We start from the raw sequence: 22774 nt of genomic DNA on the forward strand, positions 1-22774 counted from the left end.
ACACACACACACACACACACACACTACACACACTACACACACTCACTATACACACTACACACACACACCACACACACACACACACACACCACACACACACACACACACACACACTACACACACTACACACTCACCATACACACCACACACACACACACACACACACACACACACCACACACACACACACACACACACACTCACACTCACACACACCTGGTGATGTTATTTCTGACTGTGACACTGGCTCCTTTCCTTTGTGTTTTTTCTGTTTTGTGGCTGTGGAGACTGAAATACTGAAATTCTGAAATACTGAGATACTGTTGTTCAGACGCGACCGCTCCACAGACGTCGTTCGTAAGAGACTGGGTAGGACTGGGTTGTTGTGGGACTTGTTTGTGATTGGACCGTTCCCTGCATCAGCTTTACATTTCGACTAAACCTAAAGCTGTTTCCTGTTTCCTGTTTCCTGTTGTGTTTTTACTTTCCCGTCTGTCTCAGGTCATTTACGTCTCTCTCTCTCTCTCTCGCCCTCTCCCCCTCTCCCCCTCTCCCCCTCTCCCCTCTCTCCCTCTCCCCCTCTCTCCTCCTCCCTCTCCCCCTCTCCCCCTCTCTCCCTCTCTCCCCTCTCTCTCTCTCTCTCTCTCTCTCGCCCTCTCTCCTCCTCCCTCTCCCCCTCTCTCTCTCTCTCTCTCTCGCCCTCTCTCCTCCTCCCTCTCCCCCTCTCTCTCTCTCTCCCCCTCTCCCCCTCTCTCCCCCTCTCCCCTCTCTCCCTCTCCCCCTCTCTCCTCCTCCCTCTCCCCTCTCTCCCTCTCCCCTCTCTCTCTCTCTCTCGCCCTCGCTCCTCCTCCCTCTCCCCCTCTCTCTCGCTTCCCCTCTCCCCCTCTCTCCCTCTCCCCTCTCTCCCCCTCTCTCTCTCTCTCTCTCTCTCTCTCTCGCCCTCTCTCCTCCTCCCTCTCCCCCTCTCTCTCCCTCTCTCCCTCTCCCCCTCTCCCCTCTCTGTCTCTCTCTCTCTCTCTCTCGCCCTCTCTCCTCCTCCCTCTCCCCCTCTCTCTCTCTCTCCCCCTCTCCCCCTCTCTCCCCCTCTCCCCTCTCTCCCTCTCCCCCTCTCTCCTCCTCCCTCTCCCTTCTCTCCCTCTCTCCCTCTCCCCTCTCTCCCCCCCCTCTCTCTCTCTCTCTCTCTCTCTCTCAGTCCAGCAGAAGCAGCAGGTCGCACAGATCCAGCTCTTCCCTCAGGCTCCTCCTCACCTCCTCCCCTCTCTCCCTCTCCCCCTCTCTCCTCCTCCCTCTCCCCTCTCTCCCCCTCTCCCTCCCCCTCTCTCTCTCTCTCCCCCTCTCTCCTCCTCCCTCTACCCCTCTCTCTCTCTCTCCCCCTCTCCCCCTCTCTCCCCCTCTCCCCTCTCTCCCTCTCCCCCTCTCTCCTCCTCCCTCTCCCTTCTCTCCCTCTCTCCCTCTCCCCTCTCTCTCTCTCTCTCGCCCTCGCTCCTCCTCCCTCTCCCCCTCTCTCTCTCGCTCCCCCTCTCCCCCTCTCTCCCCCTCTCTCCTCCTCCCTCTCCCCTCTCTCCCCCTCTCTCCCTCCCTCTCTCTCTCTCTCTCTCAGTCCAGCAGAAGCAGCAGGTCGCACAGATCCAGCTCTTCCCTCAGGCTCCTCCTCACCTCCTCCCCTCTTCCCCTCCTCCATGTTTTATTGAAGTCCTTTTATCATACATGTATTTATTAGGCCTCGGGACATTTCTAACACACCATTAGAGTCCAAGTTTCTCTCTCTGGTCTCCAAATGTCTCCAAATGTGTCCAGATGTGTCCAAATGTCTCCAGATGTGTCCAAATGTCTCCAAATGTCTCCAGATGTGTCCAAATGTCTCCAAATGTCTCCAGATGTCTCCAGATGTCTCCAAATAACTCCTGATGAATCACAAAAATCAGATGTTGACGGAACAAAATGTGGCTTTTTCCCTTTTTAGTCGCTTTGTTCTCATTTACCATCAGAACTCCCACTTTGGAAGACAAAATGTTCAGGTTCGATACAAGTTCTAGCACCGATTAGTTTATGTGTCTCCATTATTTTTCCAAAGCAGCTCATGAACCCTCAGTAGAAGCCTCAGTAGAACCCTCAGAAGCCTCAGTAGAAGCCTCAGTAGAACCCTCAGAAGCCTCAGTAGAAGCCTCAGAAGCCTCAGTAGAAGCCTCAGAAGCCTCAGTAGAAGCCTCAGTAGAAGCCTCAGTAGAAGCCTCAGAATCCTCAGTAGAAGCCTCAGTAGAAGCCTCAGTAGAACCCTCAGTTGAACCCTCAGTAGAACCCTCAGTAGAACCCTCAGAACCCTCAGTAGAACCCTCAGAACCCTCAGTAGAACCCTCAGAACCCTCAGTAGAACCCTCAGAACCCTCAGTAGAACCCTCAGAACCCTCAGATAAGTCGGTTCTTCTGGGTTCCACCTTCTGCCACGTTCCTCCGTCTCGTCTGTGAAAGCTTCAGCTTGTTTTTTTCCTCCTTGGCAGAGTTTCAAGCTGAACGTGGACAGTCGCAGCGCTCTCAAAGACGAGATCGTGGACGAGGGACGCGCCCTGCTCTCCTGCATCTCGTCGCACCGCTCAGGTACGCACTGTTACACCCGATTTACGGGTCGCGTCTGCGATCGCGGCCTTCTCTGTCCGAGCAAATAAACCAAAGTCAGATTAATGGAACCAAAACCATTTCCTTCAAAAATTTGGCGAGATGATGAGACGAGATGATGAGACGAGATGATGAGACGAGATGATGAGACGAGATGATGAGACGAGATGATGAGACGAGATGATGAGACGAGATGATGAGACGAGATGATGAGACGAGATGATGAGACAAAAATGAGGCGAGATGACGAGACGAGATGATGAGATGATGAGACGAAATGATGAGCTGAGACAAGATAATGAGAATAGATCATGAGACGATAAGACGAGACGATCCGATGAGATGAGACGAAATGAGGCGAGATGACGAGACGATGAAACGATGAGACGAGATGAGACGATGAGACGAGATAATGCACTGACGTTCTTTTATCCAAAAGTGCTTCTCAACGTTCTGACTGACCGATAAGGGGAGATAAAGGACATTTCATCTCAACAGCAGGTCATTTCCTCAATGCTTGAGGAGGTCATGAGTTCTTCTGTATCTGTGACGTTGCTCAGCTTCCACATGTTCACGTGCGTTTCTACTAAACTCATGTGAACTCCACACTTTTACTTCATGTTTCATTTCAGTCACAGTTCAGTCGATGCAAACGTCTGTAATCGTCGCACTTTATCATTATAATTAGTTTTTATTTAGTTTTTTCTTTTCTTTAGCGTCAGACGTTGCTAACGCTACAATGGACAGAACAATGTCTCCAGTTGTGATCAGCTCCTTCTGTTTCCTGGCTCATAATGAAGCGCAGTGTGAGCCGCAGTGAGCGCCTCAGACCTGCAGGAGGAGACAGACACAGACAGAGGCATTCATTTTTAATGTGAGGATTAGTGTGACCTTCAGACGGCTCGTTCAGCCCACTGAGCGGCAACACGGCGGGCGCGGCCCGTGGCAAAACTCAGCCCGCACGAATCACTTTATTACGGCGCGAGCGGCGATGGAGACGTCCAAAACCGCCAAGACGTCTCCTCAGTCTCTCAGTCAATGAGGACGTCACGATGTGTGGAGATGTCTCTGTTACCTCGTCTCCAGCGGAGCCTTGAGTCCAGGCCACGTTTAAGAACTGATCATGGGATCATCTTTTCGGCCCTCAGAGGCGACTGTTGTTGTGATTTTGGGCCTTACAAAAATAAATTGATTTGATTTGATCTTGTCCCTTAAAGCGCCCCCTACAGGTCGGACCTCTCATCACCTAAAACACAGTTGAGGTTCATATATTTAAAACGTCTCTAAAAATTATAAAAATATTATTCCAGAATAGCTCATTTTTTAGGTTTATAATTTCACTTCCTGTTTGTAATGATGACATCACACAAGGAAATTACCCAAATTATGTCAGCGCTCATACTGACCAGTGTGTGCTGTGTCAGAGCTCATACTGACCAGTGTGTGCTGTGTCAGAGCTCATACTGACCAGTGTGTGCTGTGTCAGAGCTCATACTGACCAGTGTGTGCTGTGTCAGAGCTCATACTGACCAGTGTGTGCTGTGTCAGAGCTCATACTGACCAGTGTGTCCTGTCTGAGCGCTCATACTGACCAGTGTGTCCTGTCTCAGCGCTCATACTGACCAGTGTGTGCTGTGTCAGAGCTCATACTGACCAGTGTGTGCTGTGTCAGAGCTCATACTGACCAGTGTGTGCTGTGTCAGAGCTCATACTGACCAGTGTGTGCTGTGTCAGAGCTCATACTGACCAGTGTGTCCTGTCTCAGCGCTCATACTGACCAGTGTGTCCTGTCTCTGAGCTCATACTGACCAGTGTGTCCTGTCTCAGCGCTCATACTGACCAGTGTGTGCTGTGTCAGAGCTCATACTGACCAGTGTGTCCTGTCTCAGCGCTCATACTGACCAGTGTGTCCTGTCTCTGAGCTCATACTGACCAGTGTGTCCTGTCTCAGCGCTCATACTGACCAGTGTGTGCTGTGTCAGAGCTCATACTGACCAGTGTTTCCTGTCTGAGCGCTCATACTGACCAGTGTGTCCTGTCTCAGCGCTCATACTGACCAGTGTGTCCTGTCTCAGCGCTCATACTGACCAGTGTGTCCTGTCTCTGAGCTCATACTGACCAGTGTGTCCTGTCTCTGAGCTCATACTGACCAGTGTGTGCTGTGTCAGAGCTCATACTGACCAGTGTGTCCTGTCTCAGAGCTCATACTGACCAGTGTGTCCTGTCTCTGAGCTCATACTGACCAGTGTGTGCTGTGTCAGAGCTCATACTGACCAGTGTGTCCTGTCTCAGCGCTCATACTGACCAGTGTGTCCTGTCTCAGCGCTCATACTGACCAGTGTGTCCTGTCTCAGCGCTCATACTGACCAGTGTGTCCTGTGTCAGAGCTCATACTGACCAGTGTGTCCTGTCTCAGCGCTCATACTGACCAGCGTGTCCTGTCTCAGCGCTCATACTGACCAGTGTGTGCTGTGTCAGAGCTCATACTGACCAGTGTGTCCTGTCTCAGCGCTCATACTGACCAGTGTGTCCTGTCTCTGAGCTCATACTGACCAGTGTGTCCTGTCTCAGCGCTCATACTGACCAGTGTGTGCTGTGTCAGAGCTCATACTGACCAGTGTTTCCTGTCTGAGCGCTCATACTGACCAGTGTGTCCTGTCTCAGCGCTCATACTGACCAGTGTGTCCTGTCTCTGAGCTCATACTGACCAGTGTGTGCTGTGTCAGAGCTCATACTGACCAGTGTGTCCTGTCTCTGAGCTCATACTGACCAGTGTGTGCTGTGTCAGAGCTCATACTGACCAGTGTGTCCTGTCTCAGCGCTCATACTGACCAGTGTGTCCTGTCTCAGCGCTCATACTGACCAGTGTGTCCTGTCTCAGCGCTCATACTGACCAGTGTGTCCTGTCTCTGAGCTCATACTGACCAGTGTGTCCTGTCTCAGCGCTCATACTGACCAGTGTGTCCTGTCTCAGAGCTCATACTGACCAGCGTGTCCTGTCTGTGAGCTCATACTGACCAGCGTGTCCTGTCTCAGCGCTCATACTGACCAGTGTGTCCTGTCTCAGAGCTCATACTGACCAGTGTGTCCTGTCTCTGAGCTCATACTGCCCAGTGTGTCCTGTCTCTGAGCTCATACTGACCAGCTTGTCCTGTCTCAGAGCTCATACTGACCAGTGTGTCCTGTCTCTGAGCTCATACTGACCAGTGTGTCCTGTCTCTGAGCTCATACTGACCAGTGTGTCCTGTCTCAGCGCTCATACTGACCAGTGTGTCCTGTCTCAGAGCTCATACTGACCAGCGTGTCCTGTCTCTGAGCTCATACTGACCAGTGTGTCCTGTCTCTGAGCTCATACTGACCAGCGTGTCCTGTCTCAGCGCTCATACTGACCAGCGTGTCCTGTCTCAGCGCTCATACTGACCAGTGTGTCCTGTCTCTGAGCTCATACTGACCAGCGTGTCCTGTCTCAGAGCTCAATACTGACCAGTGTGTCCTGTCTCTGAGCTCATACTGACCAGCTTGTCCTGTCTCAGAGCTCATACTGACCAGTGTGTCCTGTCTCTGAGCTCATACTGACCAGTGTGTCCTGTCTCAGCGCTCATACTGACCAGTGTGTCCTGTCTCAGAGCTCATACTGACCAGCGTGTCCTGTCTCTGAGCTCATACTGACCAGTGTGTCCTGTCTCTGAGCTCATACTGACCAGCGTGTCCTGTCTCAGCGCTCATACTGACCAGCGTGTCCTGTCTCAGCGCTCATACTGACCAGTGTGTCCTGTCTCTGAGCTCATACTGACCAGCGTGTCCTGTCTCAGCGCTCATACTGACCAGCGTGTCCTGTCTCAGCGCTCATACTGACCAGTGTGTCCTGTCTCTGAGCTCATACTGACCAGCGTGTCCTGTCTCAGAGCTCAATACTGACCAGTGTGTCCTGTCTCTGAGCTCATACTGACCAGCGTGTCCTGTCTCAGAGCTCATACTGACCAGTTTGTCCCGTCTCAGCGCTCAGGGACATCCTCCACATGGTGTCGGTCCAGTGGGAGCAGCTCCAGAGGCAGATCCGGCGTCAGCACGGTTGGATGCTCCGAGCGCTGCGCTGCATCCAGGCCCGCCTCTTCTACCAGTTTGATCAATCACAGGAGGCCGTTTCAGTGACCGCCGCCGCCTCAGCCAACCAGAAGACGGCTTCGCCCAGCGAAGGGCTCAAGGTCAGTTTAAGTCCAGTATGTGTTTGGTGCTTTCACGTTGTGTGTAGATTGTGCTGATGTTGGGTTTATGCGTCATGTGACCGCCGAGTCACATGACGCCGAGTCTGTCCTCATGAAACAAAAACTGCCACAAAGTTCAGCGTTGTCCTCAAAACGTGCTGTTTTCTCTCCTCGCTTGAGCGGTTCAAAGCTTAGATCAGAGAAGACCTGCGTTTGACCAGAAATCTTCATTTAGTTTCAGTTTTTGTCACGATTTTTTCAAATAATTCTTAGTTTTACTGTAGTTTTAGTCTATGGAAATGTTGTGTTGATTTAGTCGAGCTGTGAATATAAAACTGTAAGGTTCAGATCTGAGTTTGTTCCTGCTCTGGTCTGAGGCTCGTCCTGTCCTTTATTTATCTCTGTTTTTTATCGTTCCACAAAAATATCCACTTTTAGTCATAGTTTTGGTCAAATCTATTTATACTTTTAGTCATTACGGCTTGTTTTTATTTACTTTTAGTCGGTAAAAACTATGGAAACTATGGAAACTGGAAAATATAACGCTTGTGCTTTTGGGTTTCTTTGATATTAAACATTGTGTAATTATTTAAATGTCCTTTATACGTCAAAGTGCGACCAAACTGAACCAGGACTAAACCAGGACTAAACCAGGACTAAACCAGGACTGAACCAGGACTAAAGCAGGACTAAACCAGGACTAAACCAGGACTGAACCAGGACTAAACCAGGACTAAACCAGGACTAAACCAGGACTAAACCAGGACTAAACCAGGACTAGACCAGGACTGAACCAGGACTAGACCAGGACTGAACCAGGACTAGACCAAACTGAACCAGGACTAGACCAGGACTGAACCAGGACTAAACCAGGACTAAACCAGGACTAGACCAAACTGAACCAGGACTAGACCAGGACTGAACCAGGTCTAAACCAGGTCTAAACCAGGACTGAACCAGGACTAAACCAGGACTAAACCAGGACTAAACCAGGACTGAATCAGGTCTAAACCAGGTCTAAACCAGGACTGAACCAGGACTGAACCAGGACTGAACCAGGACTAAACCAGGACTGAACCAGGACTAAACCAGGACTAAACCAGGACTGAACCAGGACTAAACCAGGACTAAACCAGGACTAAACCAGGACTGAACCAGGACTGAACCAGGACTAAACCAGGACTGAACCAGGACTAAACCAGGACTAAACCAGGACTGAACCAGGACTAAACCAGGACTAAACCAGGACTAAACCAGGACTAAACCAGGACTAGACCAGGACTGAACCAGGACTAGACCAGGACTGAACCAGGACTAAACCAGGACTAAACCAGGACTAAACCAGGACTAGACCAGGACTGAACCAGGACTAGACCAAACTGAACCAGGACTAGACCAAACTTAACCAGGACTAGACCAGGACTAGACCAGGACTAAACCGGGACTAAACCGGGACTAGACCGGGACTAAACCGGGACTAGACCAGGGCTAAACCAGGACTAAACAAGGACTAGACCGGGACTAGACCGGGACTAGACCGGGACTAAACCGGGACTAAACCAGGACTAAACCAGGACTAAACAAGGACTAGACTAGGACTAAACCAGGACTAAACCAGGACTAGACCAGGACTAAACCAGGACTAGACCAGGACTAAACCAGGACTAAACCGGGACTAAACCAGGACTAAACAAGGACTAAACCAGGACCAAAATTACTGTCCTTCAGGACTAAACTGGTCTGAACCTGGTCCTCGTGACCTTTGACCTGCAGCAGCTGTTCTCGGGCAGATGTTCCTTCTCTTCCTTCATCCCTCCATTTCCTGACTTCAAATCTTCAAATAAAGAGCATTTTAATTTTTATTTCCTCCACAAAAGCACCGAGCTGGTTTTGATAAACTTGTAGTGAACGCTCGCTCTTGATTGGTCCATGTCGTTGGGCTCCTTGGCTCCAATTGGCTGAACGTTTGCTCGGATAGATATGTTCCACGGCGACCTCTGACCCACAATGCATTTCACATGTCACCATTTCTATACTTCTAGAAAGTGCCGGGAAAATCAGTGGCACTAATCCACGCTCTGGTCTCTATAAACCCTGATTATAATGGACCGTATTTTCTAGACTATAAGTGGCACCTTTTTTCATAGTTTTGCGACTTTTATGCTTGGAAAGACACGGTGTATAATACTTATTTAGCGGCAGGCGCCCTTTGGTTCAGTCGTCGCTGTCGTGAAGCTCCGACAAACACACTTTTTATGTGATCGAAGTTGCAGAATGTACACGTTTCGGTAGATTTTCCATTTCTCCTGAAGGTGGCGCTGGTCCCAATATATAAAGTTTGTGTCCGGTCACTGGGTCACTCTCCGTCCGGTCGCTCGCTAATGTCCATTGTGTTCCGCCGCCGTGTCCTTTGTGCGTCGCGCCCGCACAGACACCCAGCATTCTTCCATTAGCCGCTCCGGCGCGTCACATTAGCGCCGGCGTTTCATTATCCCGCCGCGCGCCCCGGCTTTGATCCCCCCCCAAAAAAAACTCGCCCGGAAACAACAAGCTGCGGCGCAACCTGATGCATTATTCCCCTCGCTGTGCGTTTCCCTACTCTTTCTCCCGCAATGATTTTTCGTGGTTAAATTATTCACGCGGAGGTTGTTTTTCTGAAGCGAGCGGCGAGCGGAAAAGGCCCGGCAGGTGCGCGGTAATGGAGGAGTGGACGGAGCGGCGAGCGGGGGAGGGGAAGTTCGGCGGTTTGAAGTTTTGAAGAGAATTGGACCAAATGAGGTCGTCGGGTGAAGGTTCGGACGGAGCGGGACGTGTCCAACACTGTAATGTCCCTGAAGAAGTGTGAAGAAAGATGTTGTTGCCAAAAGAAGCTTCGCGCGACGTGATGTTTTGTGTCGTTTAGACGCTTTTTATGCACAATTAGACATGAGTTTGTGGTAGTTTAACCGAATAATGCGTTTGTCTGCGGCTCGTCCAGGTTCAAATGTGAAATATCTTTAAATGAATCACAAAAGTCCAGAAATATCACCATAAACTAAACACCATGAACTCCATCGTTCATTCATTTCTTTTCTCTTTTTTGGGGATGAACTCCATGTTCACGTTCTGCTCGTCTTCAACACGACATGTCTCTGCAGGTGTCCATTGTCTCTGCAGGTGTCCATTGTCTCTGCAGGTGTCCATTGTCTCTGCAGGTGTCCATTGTCTCTGCAGGCGTCTGGTCGTCCTCTGCTCGTCCTCTTTTCGTCCCCTTCTCGTCCTCTTCTTGTCCCCTTCTCGTCCCCTGCTCGTCCTCTTCTTGTCCCCTTCTCGTCCCCTGCTCGTCCTCTGTTTGACCTCTGCTCGTCCTCTGCTCGTCCTCTGCTCGTCCTCTGTTTGACCTCTGCTCGTCCTCTGCTCGTCCCCTTCTCGTCCCCTGCTCGTCCTCTGTTTGACCTCTGCTCGTCCTCTGCTCGTTCCCTGCTCGTCCCCTGCTCGTCCTCTGCTCGTCCCCTTCTCGTCCCGTGCTCGTCCTCTGCTCGTCCCCTTCTCGTCCCCTGCTCCTCCTCTGCTCGTCCTCTTCTCATCCCCTGCTCGTCCCCTCCTTGTCCCCTCCTCGTCCCCTTCTTCTCCCCTGCTCGTCCCCTTCTCGTCCCCTGCTCGTCCCCTGGTCCCGTCTCTGCAGGGAGTTAAGTCCCCGTGTTGTGGGCATAAATCTCGGGGCGAGTGGCGCTGCCATCTGCTGGTGGTGGAGATAAAGGCCTAATGTGAACATTAAAAATCCCCCTGCGCCATTTGACTGTGGACGATATCAGCTCCTGTCCTTTAATGACAAGGTCCACAGGGTAAAGACAGGGCGGGGCCAGGAGGGGGAGAGAGAGGGGGGAAGAGGGGAGAGAGGGAGGGGAGAGAGGAGGGACCAGGAGGGGGAGAGAGGAGGGAGAGAGGAGGGACCAGGAGGGGGAGAGAGGGAGGGGAGAGAGGATGGACCAGGAGGGGGAGAGAGGAGGGAGAGAGGAGGGACCAGGAGGGGGAGAGAGGAGGGAGAGAGGAGGGACCAGGAGGGGGAGAGAGGGAGGGGAGAGAGGATGGACCAGGAGGGGGAGAGAGGAGGGAGAGAGGAGGGACCAGGAGGGGGAGAGAGGAGGGAGAGAGGAGGGACCAGGAGGGGGAGAGAGGAGGGAGAGAGGAGGGACCAGGAAGGGGAGAGAGGAGGGAGAGAGGAGGGACCAGGAGGGGGAGAGAGGGAGGGGAGAGAGGAGGGACCAGGAGGGGGAGAGAGGAGGGAGAGAGGAGGGACCAGGAGGGGGAGAGAGGAGGGAGAGAGGAGGGACCAGGAGGGGGAGAGAGGAGGGAGAGAGGAGGGACCAGGAGGGGGAGAGAGGGAGGGGAGAGAGAGGAGGGAGGAGAGGTAATATAATCCCTCTCTACGTCCTTGTCAGGAAAGAGAGTTCCCTTAAAGGTGTTAGCTGTAGGATTAGCCTTTCTGCTCCCCACGCTCCGCCCTCACGCTCCGCCCCACGATCCGGGCTCCGCCCCACGATCCGCCCCCATCATGACAGACATGTCGGCGCGTTGGTACAGAACGGCAGCCTCTCCTCCGTCAGGCTGCCCCGGGGCGACTCGCCGGAGCGTGATGGAGGAGAAACGTGGACTTCAGATAAAGGTGGATGTGTTTTGTTGCTGCTGTTGCTATGACAGCGTTTGCTACATGTTGCATCAGCCTCGTTTGCGTTGATATGAAATAATCTTAAAGTTACGACCCTCAAACTGTAACGTGTGTGTTTAAACATGTGTGTGTTTACGTGTGTGTGTTTAAACATGTGTGTGTTTAAACATGTGTGTGTTTACGTGTGTGTGTTTAAACATGTGTGTGTTTACGTGTGTGTGTTTAAACATGTGTGTGTTTAAACATGTGTGTGTTTACGTGTGTGTGTTTAAACATGTGTGTGTTTAAACATGTGTGTGTTTACGTGTGTGTGTTTAAACATGTGTGTGTTTAAACATGTGTGTGTTTACGTGTGTGTGTTTAAACATGTGTGTGTTTAAACATGTGTGTGTTTACGTGTGTGTGTTTAAACATGTGTGTGTTTAAACATGTGTGTGTTTACGTGTGTGTGTTTAAACATGTGTGTGTTTAAACATGTGTGTGTTTAAACATGTGTGTGTTTACGTGTGTGTGTTTAAACATGTGTGTGTTTACGTGTGTGTGTTTAAACATGTGTGTGTTTACGTGTGTGTGTTTAAACATGTGTGTGTTTAAACATGTGTGTGTTTACGTGTGTGTGTTTAAACATGTGAGGGCAGCTTCTTCTTCTCATCCGTCTTCTTCTGCTTCTTCAGGTCGCAGAAGAACTAAAATGATAATAAAAGTTACAGTTTGTGGCGTTCGATTAAGCTCAACTAATGGATTATTTAAACGTCGACTAGTTTAATAATAAAAACACTGATGGTTCAAACACTGAGCCGAGAAAAAAAGTTTTATGACTCAAATTCAGCCACAATCTCAACGAAACGACGAGTCAAACTGTAAATGTGGAGATTTTAAACAATCGTCACACGAAGCATTCGGCCCAAATGATCAAAATGATCATCAGTTGCAACTGGACATTTTAGAAGCAACATTTACATGTTTAACCTGTTACCATCCACATATTTGGCCCTGTGCACAATGGTTGGACCCAAATGCCATTGCTTATTAAAAGAGGATCTTATGTTCCACATGCAAGTGTGATGCATCATTAGAAAGCTTAGGCCTTCTAGTTTCTGCAGATGTGCACATGACACACTGTCAGGGCTTCAGAACTTACACTACAGAAGCCCAAACATAAACAAAACATCATTTTTTAGTCTCGCCTGAATATTGTCCATTTGTAATGGTCCTGAGCATGACATACTTCATTGTGTGCATATGCTGTTCACTGCACATGATGTTTATCTTGTTGACAACAACTGTGTAAAATTTCAGATCTCTGGGAACAGGCATTTTGGTGCTGTTGACCTTTTTGTATCAAAAAGTATATTCAGAACAAGTGATCCAAATATGTGCCAACTGTGCCAAACTTTTTTATTACAATTTTAGCTCCTCTATGATCATAAAACATACATTTTGATGTTTTGTAGGCCACTAATACCCATAATAACTGCTAAAAACAATATATGTGAAAATGTGTAAATATGAGTTTACCCATGAATTTCCCATATAGAGGTTAAAAAAAAATATATATATAATATATATATATATTTTTTTGTATTGGTATAATAATACATATATCTAACAAAATGCACGTCCAAAAGGCTAATAAAATCAGAAAACGTTATGCGCAAAATCCTGCCGAGAAATCTGGCTCTTTACAGCCTTCCCGGAGCCTTACGCACGAGAATACAGAAGATTCTGTGTCAATAAGGCCTTTGTCCCGCCCCTCTTTCTAAAGCTATTCTTATTGGCTAGTATAAAATGTCAATCAATCTGAGCTACGTCATTCACACGCGGCGCTATTTAGATGCAAACAGACTAATCCATGTGCGTCGCAAGCGGCGCATTTTTTTTTTCGGAGGCTGTAGCAAACAAACCCGTGGACAGAAAAAATGGTGGATGGTCTCATTCTGTAGGAAACAGTCTGAAGAAAAGAAGGATATCCAACATTATCTTATAAGTCAAACAGGTCATTTGTTATGGACGGAGAAATGCGCCGGACAAGCGCATTCTCGTCCGGCGAGAAACAAAGAAAAGTTTGTTTACTTGACAATATCTTGAAATCGGAAAACTTCAGGAAAAATACAAGTGGATATTGTTGTTCAATGATTCCTTACGGACAGACTGAGTACAAGGATGTACAGAATTAAAGCCGTTTCGTCCGTCATAAACAGCAAACAGGACATGCGTTTGTAAAAGTTGAGACTTTCTCACAAACTATTGGCAATTGCTTCTTGGGGCAAATTATTCAATGTAAATCAACGACATATTCATTTTGTTGAGAAAATAAGCTTTAAAATGATGTATAACTTGTATTGACCACGGAAATAAAAGTGATGATGTAAGAGAATATTTGAGATATAGAAAATGCTCGCCGGCGGACAGGTGGGTGGTAACAGGTTAAAAATCTAAATGTCGACATCGAACAAATGGAATAAGTAACATTTGGACAACATTTTAAAATGGAACATTTTTTAAGATTTTTTGATATTTGGGGCCATTATTTTTTATTTAAACATGCCATTCATTCATTTTATTTATTTAGTTTCACTCTCTGCTCAGTTCTATTATGTTCTGTGTTTTTAGTTAATTCTGTTTTTATACATTTGTTTTTTGTGTCACATTCACTTTATTTTGTCGTTCAAAAGCGTGAGATCTCGTAAAGCGACCATCGTAACTTCGCCGCTCACAGTTGACTTGTTGTTGTTTACAAATCTACTTCCTGTCACATTTTAGCGATAAACATTTCCCTCGTTCATCAAGTGTCGACCGAGAAACGCCAAAACGTACAACCACGACTTAAAGTGCCTCTGACCGGGTTTTACCATCTGCTAATTATGACTCTATTCTGTGTTTTTATACCTGTTGTACTTATAAATGATACTTTTATTCCGATCGAGCAGGTATTTGTGGAGAAAACGCTGAAAAATCAGTTGAAAATGACAGGAAGTGACGTCACACCAGGGACACTCGTACAGGAAGTGACATCACACCAGGGACACTCGTACAGGAACTGACATCACACCAGAGACACTCATACAGGAAGTGACATAACACCAGGGACACTCATACAGGAAGTGACGTCACACCAGGGACACTCATACAGGAAGTGACGTCACACCAGGGACACTCGTACAGGAAGTGACATCACACCAGGGACACTCATACAGGAAGGAAGTGACATCACACCAGGGACACTCGTACAGGAAGTGACATCACACCAGGGACACTGGTACAGGAAGTGACATCACACCAGGGACACTCGTACAGGAACTGACATCACACCAGAGACACTCGTACAGGAAGTGACATCACACCAGAGACACTCTTACAGGAAGTGACATAACACCAGGGACACTCATACAGGAAGTGACATCACACCAGGGACACTCATACAGGAAGTGACATCACACCAGAGACACTCGTACAGGAAGTGACATCACACCAGAGACACTCATACAGGAAGTGACATCACACCAGGGACACTCATAAAGGAAGTGACATAACACCAGGGACACTCATACAGGAAGTGACATCACACCAGAGACACTCGTACAGGAAGTGACATCACACCAGAGACACTCTTACAGGAAGTGACATCACACCAGGGACACTCATACAGGAAGTGACATCACACCAGGGACACTCATACAGGAAGTGACATCACACCAGAGACACTCGTACAGGAAGTGACATCACACCAGGGACACTCATACAGGAAGTGACATCACACCAGGGACACTCATACAGGAAGTGACATCACACCAGAGACACTCGTACAGGAAGTGACATCACACCAGAGACACTCATACAGGAAGTGACATCACACCAGAGACACTCATACAGGAAGTGACATCACACCAGGGACACTCGTACAGGAAGTGACATCACACCAGGGACACTCGTACAGGAAGTGACATCACACCAGGGACACTCATACAGGAAGTGACATCACACCAGGGACACTCATACAGGAAGTGACATCACACCAGAGACACTCGTACAGGAAGTGACATCACACCAGGGACACTCATACAGGAAGTGACATCACACCAGGGACACTCATACAGGAAGTGACATCACACCAGGGACACTCGTACAGGAAGTGACATCACACCAGAGACACTCATACAGGAAGTGACATCACACCAGGGACACTCATACAGGAAGTGACATCACACCAGGGACACTCGTACAGGAAGTGACATCACACCAGGGACGCTCGTACAGGAAGTGACATCACACCAGGGACACTCGTACAGGAAGTGACATCACACCAGGGACACTCATACAGGAAGTGACATCACACCAGAGACACTCATACAGGAAGTGACATCACACCAGGGACACTCATACAGGAAGTGACATCACACCAGGGACACTCGTACAGGAAGTGACATCACACCAGAGACACTCATACAGGAAGTGACATCACACCAGACACTCATACAGGAAGTGACATCACACCAGGGATACTCATACAGGAAGTAACATCACACCAGAGACACTCATACAGGAAGTGACATCACACCAGGGACACTCATAAAGGAAGTGACATAACACCAGGGACACTCATACAGGAAGTGACATCACACCAGGGACACTCATACAGGAAGTAACATCACACCAGAGACACTCATACAGGAAGTGACATCACACCAGGGACACTCATACAGGAAGTGACATCACACCAGAGACGCTCATACAGGAAGTGACATCACACCAGAGACACTCATACAGGAAGTGACATCACACCAGGGACACTCATACAGGAAGTGACATCACACCAGACACTCATACAGGAAGTGACATCACACCAGGGATACTCATACAGGAAGTAACATCACACCAGAGACACTCATACAGGAAGTGACATCACACCAGAGACACTCATAAAGGAAGTGACATAACACCAGGGACACTCATACAGGAAGTGACATCACACCAGGGACACTCATACAGGAAGTAACATCACACCAGGGACACTCATACAGGAAGTGACATCACACCAGGGACACTCATACAGGAAGTGACATCACACCAGGGACGCTCATACAGGAAGTGACATCACACCAGGGACACTCATACAGGAAGTAACATCACACCAGGGACACTCATACAGGAAGTGACATCACACCAGGGACACTCATACAGGAAGTGACATCACACCAGGGACGCTCATACAGGAAGTGACATCACACCAGGGACGCTCATACAGGAAGTGACATCACACCAGGGACACTCATACAGGAAGTGACGTCACACCAGAGACACTCGTACAGGAAGTGACATCACACCAGAGACACTCATACAGGAAGTGACATCACACCAGAGACACTCATACAGGAAGTGACATCACACCAGGGACGCTCATACAGGAAGTGACATCACACCAGGGACGCTCATACAGGAAGTGACATCACACCAGGGACACTCATACAGGAAGTGACGTCACACCAGAGACACTCGTACAGGAAGTGACATCACACCAGGGACACTCATACAGGAAGTGACATCACACCAGGGACGCTCATACAGGAAGTGACATCACACCAGGGACGCTCATACAGGAAGTGACATCACACCAGGGACACTTATACAGGAAGTGACACACCAGGGACATTCCAGTCAAAGTTTATGCAGAATTTACACAAAGAAGCTACTTTTTTGACTCTAAACATTACCGTATTTTCCGGAGTATAAGTCGCACCAGCCAAAAAAAATGCATAATAGAGAAGAAAAAAACATATATACACTGGAGTATGAAATGCGGTTGCAAGTGTGAAAATAACAAATAATCTTCGTCGCTCCGGAGTATAAGTATAAATGTATATAAGTAAGTAAGTATAAAAAGTATAAGTCGCACCCCGGCCAAAACTATGAAAAAAGGTGCAACTTTTAGTCTGGAAAATACGGTAATTCAGCAAAATAAAGTTGCTCTCACATATTTTTATTTGTTATTTTATTTTTATAGTTTTGGCCCAGTGTTTTCTGGGTAATTTCCTTGTGGGATGTCATCAATTACAAACAAGAAATGGAATTATAAACCTAAAAAAATATGCTATTCTGGGATAACTTTTTTATTTTAATATTGCAAAATTCTAAATATATTTGTCTTAACTGTGTCTTTGTTCAGTGAGTCGTCCGACCTGTAGGGGGCGCTCTAATACCGTTATTTTCTATTTGATTCGTCGCGATCCGTTGAGCGGTTGCTGCAGATCCAGTTTGTTCTAGAACGTTCTAGAGTCGAAGATAAACTCTAAATCTTCTTTTCCTGCTTCTGCTCATTGGTTCAGACTTTTGAAAAAACATTTGAATGAGTTTTTTTACTCATTTGTCGACATAATCCAGACGCTTTATCGTTTTATCCGTCTCTAATACCAACAGTAACTGCAGTAACATCACCTGTTCCTCTTCGTGGTTCCTCTTCTTCTTCAACCCTCCAAAAGCCCCTCCCCTTCCTCCTCTCCGATCAGTCGCCGTTACCTCGCGCTCATTAGCATATTCTCATTTGTAACATTTTGCTAAAGCGGCATCACCAAAACGCATAAATAATGGAAAACGCGCCCGGAGCGATTAAAAGCGGCGCTAACCGTAAAACCAATAGTGATTTTTGATGTTGGCGTCGCTCCGTTCGTCAAATAAAGACACCCCCCCCCGTTCAAAGCGTCCGACGGAGACATGCAGAAGTATCAGTATTCGCAGATAAAGTCGGTCGGGTGCATAAGTACGCGTAGTATTTGGCCGCGTACCGGCTGCGCGGGGCGAGTGCGGCGCTGCCTGTCCGCGTTAATTGCCGAGAAAATGAAGATTAAGCCTCTGAATTATTGATACGCGTCGGTATTTAATCTTTGGTAATGAAGACGGCATCGGCCCGTTATAAATATTGCACGAGGCGCCGTAATTTGATGAATTTATTCCAATTCGCCCTTTATTCTGCCCTTTAGTCAAGGTTATGTTAATTTGGACACACACGACTTTGAGTTCCGATGGAGTTTCTGTCCAAACAAAGCCTCTGTTTTTACCTTATTATGAACACAGCGATCAATTATCATGTTTACACTTAAAAATATGGGCAAAAAACCGACTGAAACTGTTAATTAGCGTTGCACATTTGAGGCTTTGTAATTAGGTTTTATTAATATTTTTGAATCTATTAGCGCGGCGCAATGGGTCCCGCCGCGTTTCACACTGAAATGAACGCCGAGTTTTAATGCTGAGAGGAGATAACGGAGGAGACGACGTAGGAGTAACGGCGTCTTCACCGTTTTTTTTTAATCGCCGAGAAGGGAAAGGGAAGACACAAACGAGCGAAATATCAACCGGAAAACGTGACAGAGATGGAAGAGTCCCTTGCACGATGTTTGGACCTGACACAAACCAGCTCCACGCCAGGGACTTTTTGTTTTTCTCACTAAATTGACGCCTACATTTCTCCTTTGATTAGTTTATTACAAAATAGACGGTAAAATCCCTCGTGTAGTTAAAAAAGGACTTGTAAATGGCGCCACAGACGCTGTCCTGGGCTTATAAATGTGGCCTAAAGCATTTGACCGTTTGGAAGTTTGAAAATCCTTAACACAGACGTGACATGAATATTAGATCGTCAGAGTCACTAACAGTGTCCAGCTCATTTAAAAATCACCTTTATTTCTCCGATACTGTTTTCCTCGCCATCGTTGTATCATAATCAGTATTGCGTATCGAGTCTCGTATCAATGATCTCGTCCTCCTCCCGTCGTCATGTCCGTGTGAAGTAGATCCTCTCTCCCTCACTTTCGCCTCTTCTCTCCCCCCGCTCTCCCCCCGCTCTCCTCTCCCTCTCTCCTCTCGGCGCCGGCGTGTGAAGTGGATCCATGTAAATGTCAGGAAATATCAGAGTCTGAGCGGGATTTACAGGAACACGAGCCGCCGATTCTCTACAAAGAGGCGAGCGCGACAGAGAGACGGGGATTATGGTGTTCCAAAGACCACCAACACTTCATACAGACACGCGGGATTACGAGGAGAGGGGGGGAGAGGGACGGCAGAGGCGAGAGGAGAGCGGCGAGCGAGGGGAGACACGAGAGCGGCGAGTGAGGGGGAGGAGTTCGTCCACAAGAAGCACGAGCCAAACTCAAATCCGTCAGATAAACGTTCTCGCGCTGCGGCCTGGACGTGGCGGCTCGTCTCCGGTCAGGTCGAGTCCGCACAGAAGAGATTCAACGTTCTACCACAGAAACGTCTTGTTAAATGTTGTCAGCGAGACACAAGGGACGTCAAGAGCGTTTGTTTAAGCGAGATGAACTGAACAGATTAATTGTGAGAATCGTGGGCTGCAGCAATCGTTTGAATCTATTCTCTAAAAAACTGTGCGTGAATTAAAGTAAAACTGCTGTATGATTTTTCCTAAAGCTCGACCTGTGAAAGAAAGGTCAAAGTACCAACAATCGTGACCCAATTTTAACCAAATTGTGACTTAATTGTGACCCAATCGTGAGCAATCTTTACGCAATCGTGACCCAATCGTGATCCAATCGTGAGCAAATTGTAACCAAATCGTGACCTAATTGTGACTGAATTGCGACCCAAATCGTGATCCATTCGTGACCCAATCGTGACTTAATCGTGACCCAATCGTGACCCAATCGTGGTCCAATTGTGACCGAATCGTGACCCAATCGTGACTTAGTTGTGACCCAATCTTGACCCAATCGTGACCCAATCGTGACCCAATTGTGACCCAATTGTGACCGAATCGTGACCGAATCGTGACCCAACCGTGACCCAATCGTAGCAATCGTGACCCAATCGTGACACAATCCGTCTTTAAATTTCCTGTTCAACCTCGTTCAAACCGCCGCTACATTTGTCCAAAAGCGTGCAAACGTTTTCCGCAGACGGATCGAACACGGAAGGCGACGGATCAATGGAATTCTTTGCATTTGCTCGTTCTCTGCTTCGTGAGAGAATCTTCCTCGTGTTGATATTGTGGTGTTGTTTCCGCCGCTGGAGGAGCAGCGAAGTCCACGGAGCTTTACACTTTTATTAAAGCTTAGGGGGATTTGTCTCTCACCTTATGACAGATAGAAGCCACTCACACCTCCAGACGCAAGAGCGAAAGGGGGAGGAGCAGGGGGAGGAGGGGGAGGAGCAGGGGGAGGAGGGGGAGGAGCAGGGGGAGAGACTCCCAGATCCAGACGAACACGGCGAGTAGAAAAAGAGAAGAGAAGATGGAGAGGAAGTGTAATTTTCTGACACTTGCGCAGGTGTCGTACGCTCAATATCGATTTAAATCTTTCATAAATATAATTTTTTAATATCTTTGCCCTCAGTTTTTCGTTCTCAATTTCCTCGTTTTCAGTTTTTCGTATCCTGTCTTTCCTCCAAAGCCAAACTTACGCTCCAGTTTTGTCACTATGTCTACACTTTGACATCATTTCCGAGGCTGCGATCTCACAAATGACCAGAGGGGCGCCGAGTCGGTTCAAGAACCAACCGTCGAACGGAGGAAAACATGCGGCAATGACACCGTACATCACCGACTCCGCCTCTCGCAGAACACCTGACGAGTCCAGGAAAAGGAGATAAAAGTAGAGCTTATTTTGCAGCAAGTCGTAGAAAACCGCAGTAGTGACCACTGCCCCCAGTGGTCACTACTGCCCCCAGTGGTCACTACTGACCCCAGTGGTCACTACTGCCCCCACTGGTCACTACTGACCCCAGTGGTCACTACTGACCCCACTGGTCACTACTGACCCCAGTGGTCACTACTGCCCCCACTGGTCACTACTGCCCCCACTGGTCACTACTGCCCCCAGTGTACTGCCCCCAGTGGTCACTACTGCCCCCAGTGGTCACTACTGCCCCCAGTGTACTGCCCCCAGTGGTCACTACTGCCCCCACTGGTCACAACTGACCCCAGTGGTCACTACTGACCCCACTGGTCACTACTGCCCCCACTGGTCACTACTGACCCCAGTGGTCACTACTGACCCCACTGGTCACTACTGCCCCCAGTGTACTGCCCCCAGTGGTCACTACTGCCCCCACTGGTCACTAATGCCCCAACTGGTCACTACTGCCCCCACTGGTCACTACTGCCCCCAGTGGTCAGCTCATGTACAGTTTCACCCAACGTTACACAGTGTTTAAAGCCTGTGTAGCGCCCCCTGCCTGTGGAAGTGAGAACACGCGCTGTCTCGAACACGCTTTTGCGTTGTGTTAAATGTGACTTGAGCGCGGGGCGGGTGGAGGGCCCCTCTTATCGCCGCGGCGACCAGACACATGTGGCCCCAAGGCTGCGTTTAAATACAGAGAGAGAGGGAGGGGGAGGAGAGGGGGGAGAGAGGGGGAGGAGACGGGAGAGAGGGGGGGAGGGGCCTCTCTGTGGTGAGTTTGCATTTTCAATTTCTCGTTTTATGCCACATTTTGAGGACTTTTCCCCGTTCAAAAGACACAATGTTCAGTTTGAAATTGCCCATCGCCACGGCAACGGTCCTAACCTCATCGTTCTGAAACTCGACTAATCCGTCTCAACAATCAGTTTAATTAAATCATAACTCCAGACGCACAAACGAACGTAAGACGATGTGAAACGACAGAATAAACACACTTAAAAAACTAAGAGAAAAGAAGAATTACAGACAAAAAGCGACTGCGTTTGTGCATTTTTAAGTCAAAATGTCAGAAAATAATAAACATAAAGTCAAATCTAAACCTTTATCTGGCTAAACATGGATTCAAACGTGTCAAGGTTCAACAGAAAGAACACAAACTCTAAACCAGGTTAAACGTCTCAAACTTTCCGTCTCTGACTCGTTGCCAGTCGGCTCCGCCCTCGCCCTCGTCCTTGCTCAGAATCATAACCAGGTCTGAACCGGGTCTTTGCTCCGGGACCTTCTCCAGACGTGCTGCAGTCGTTTAAATGCCGCGCCTCGGGTCAGTTGCACTTTTTTTTTCAATCGAATTACCGCCGCCGTTTCCTGGACTCCTGCCGGATTCCTCGCCGCCACCGCCGCCGCCGCCGCTTTACATAAATTAAGGCGGCGGCTTCGCGGGCCGTGGTAAATCCCAGGTTCGAGCGGCAGATTCCGGGGTTATTTGGGAGCGATAAACGAGCGCGCGGAGGCTCCGAGCGTCGGGAACGCCGCCGCCGCATATCTCCCGTTTGTGTCGCGCACATGAAAGTTCGCTACATCGGCAAACATGAAATATGAAATATGAAATATGCAGCAAAATGTGAAAGATGTAAATGAAACGGATCTGGAAGTGAAACAGTCCCAGAGCTGCAGACGAGCCGC

General features: G+C 48.6%; 1 protein-coding gene across 1 annotated transcript in view; it reads left to right on the plus strand.

The window, feature by feature from the left end:
* akap6 (A kinase (PRKA) anchor protein 6) overlaps positions 1-9575 on the plus strand; it is a 66214-nt gene extending 56639 nt beyond the window's left edge. Inside the window, exons 12-14 of the mRNA XM_072436176.1 lie at positions 2498-2594; positions 6612-6860; positions 9478-9575. Coding sequence (XP_072292277.1) covers positions 2498-2594; positions 6612-6860; positions 9478-9575 — 444 coding nt within the window. The remainder of the gene's footprint in view (positions 1-2497; positions 2595-6611; positions 6861-9477) is intronic.
* Positions 9576-22774: the final 13199 nt, after the last annotated feature.

The sequence above is a fragment of the Eucyclogobius newberryi genome, unplaced genomic scaffold (assembly GCF_026437365.1).
Source record: "Eucyclogobius newberryi isolate DKJ021-1_F unplaced genomic scaffold, fEucNew1.0.hap1 SCAF_76, whole genome shotgun sequence".
Lineage (NCBI taxonomy): Eukaryota > Metazoa > Chordata > Actinopteri > Gobiiformes > Gobiidae > Eucyclogobius > Eucyclogobius newberryi.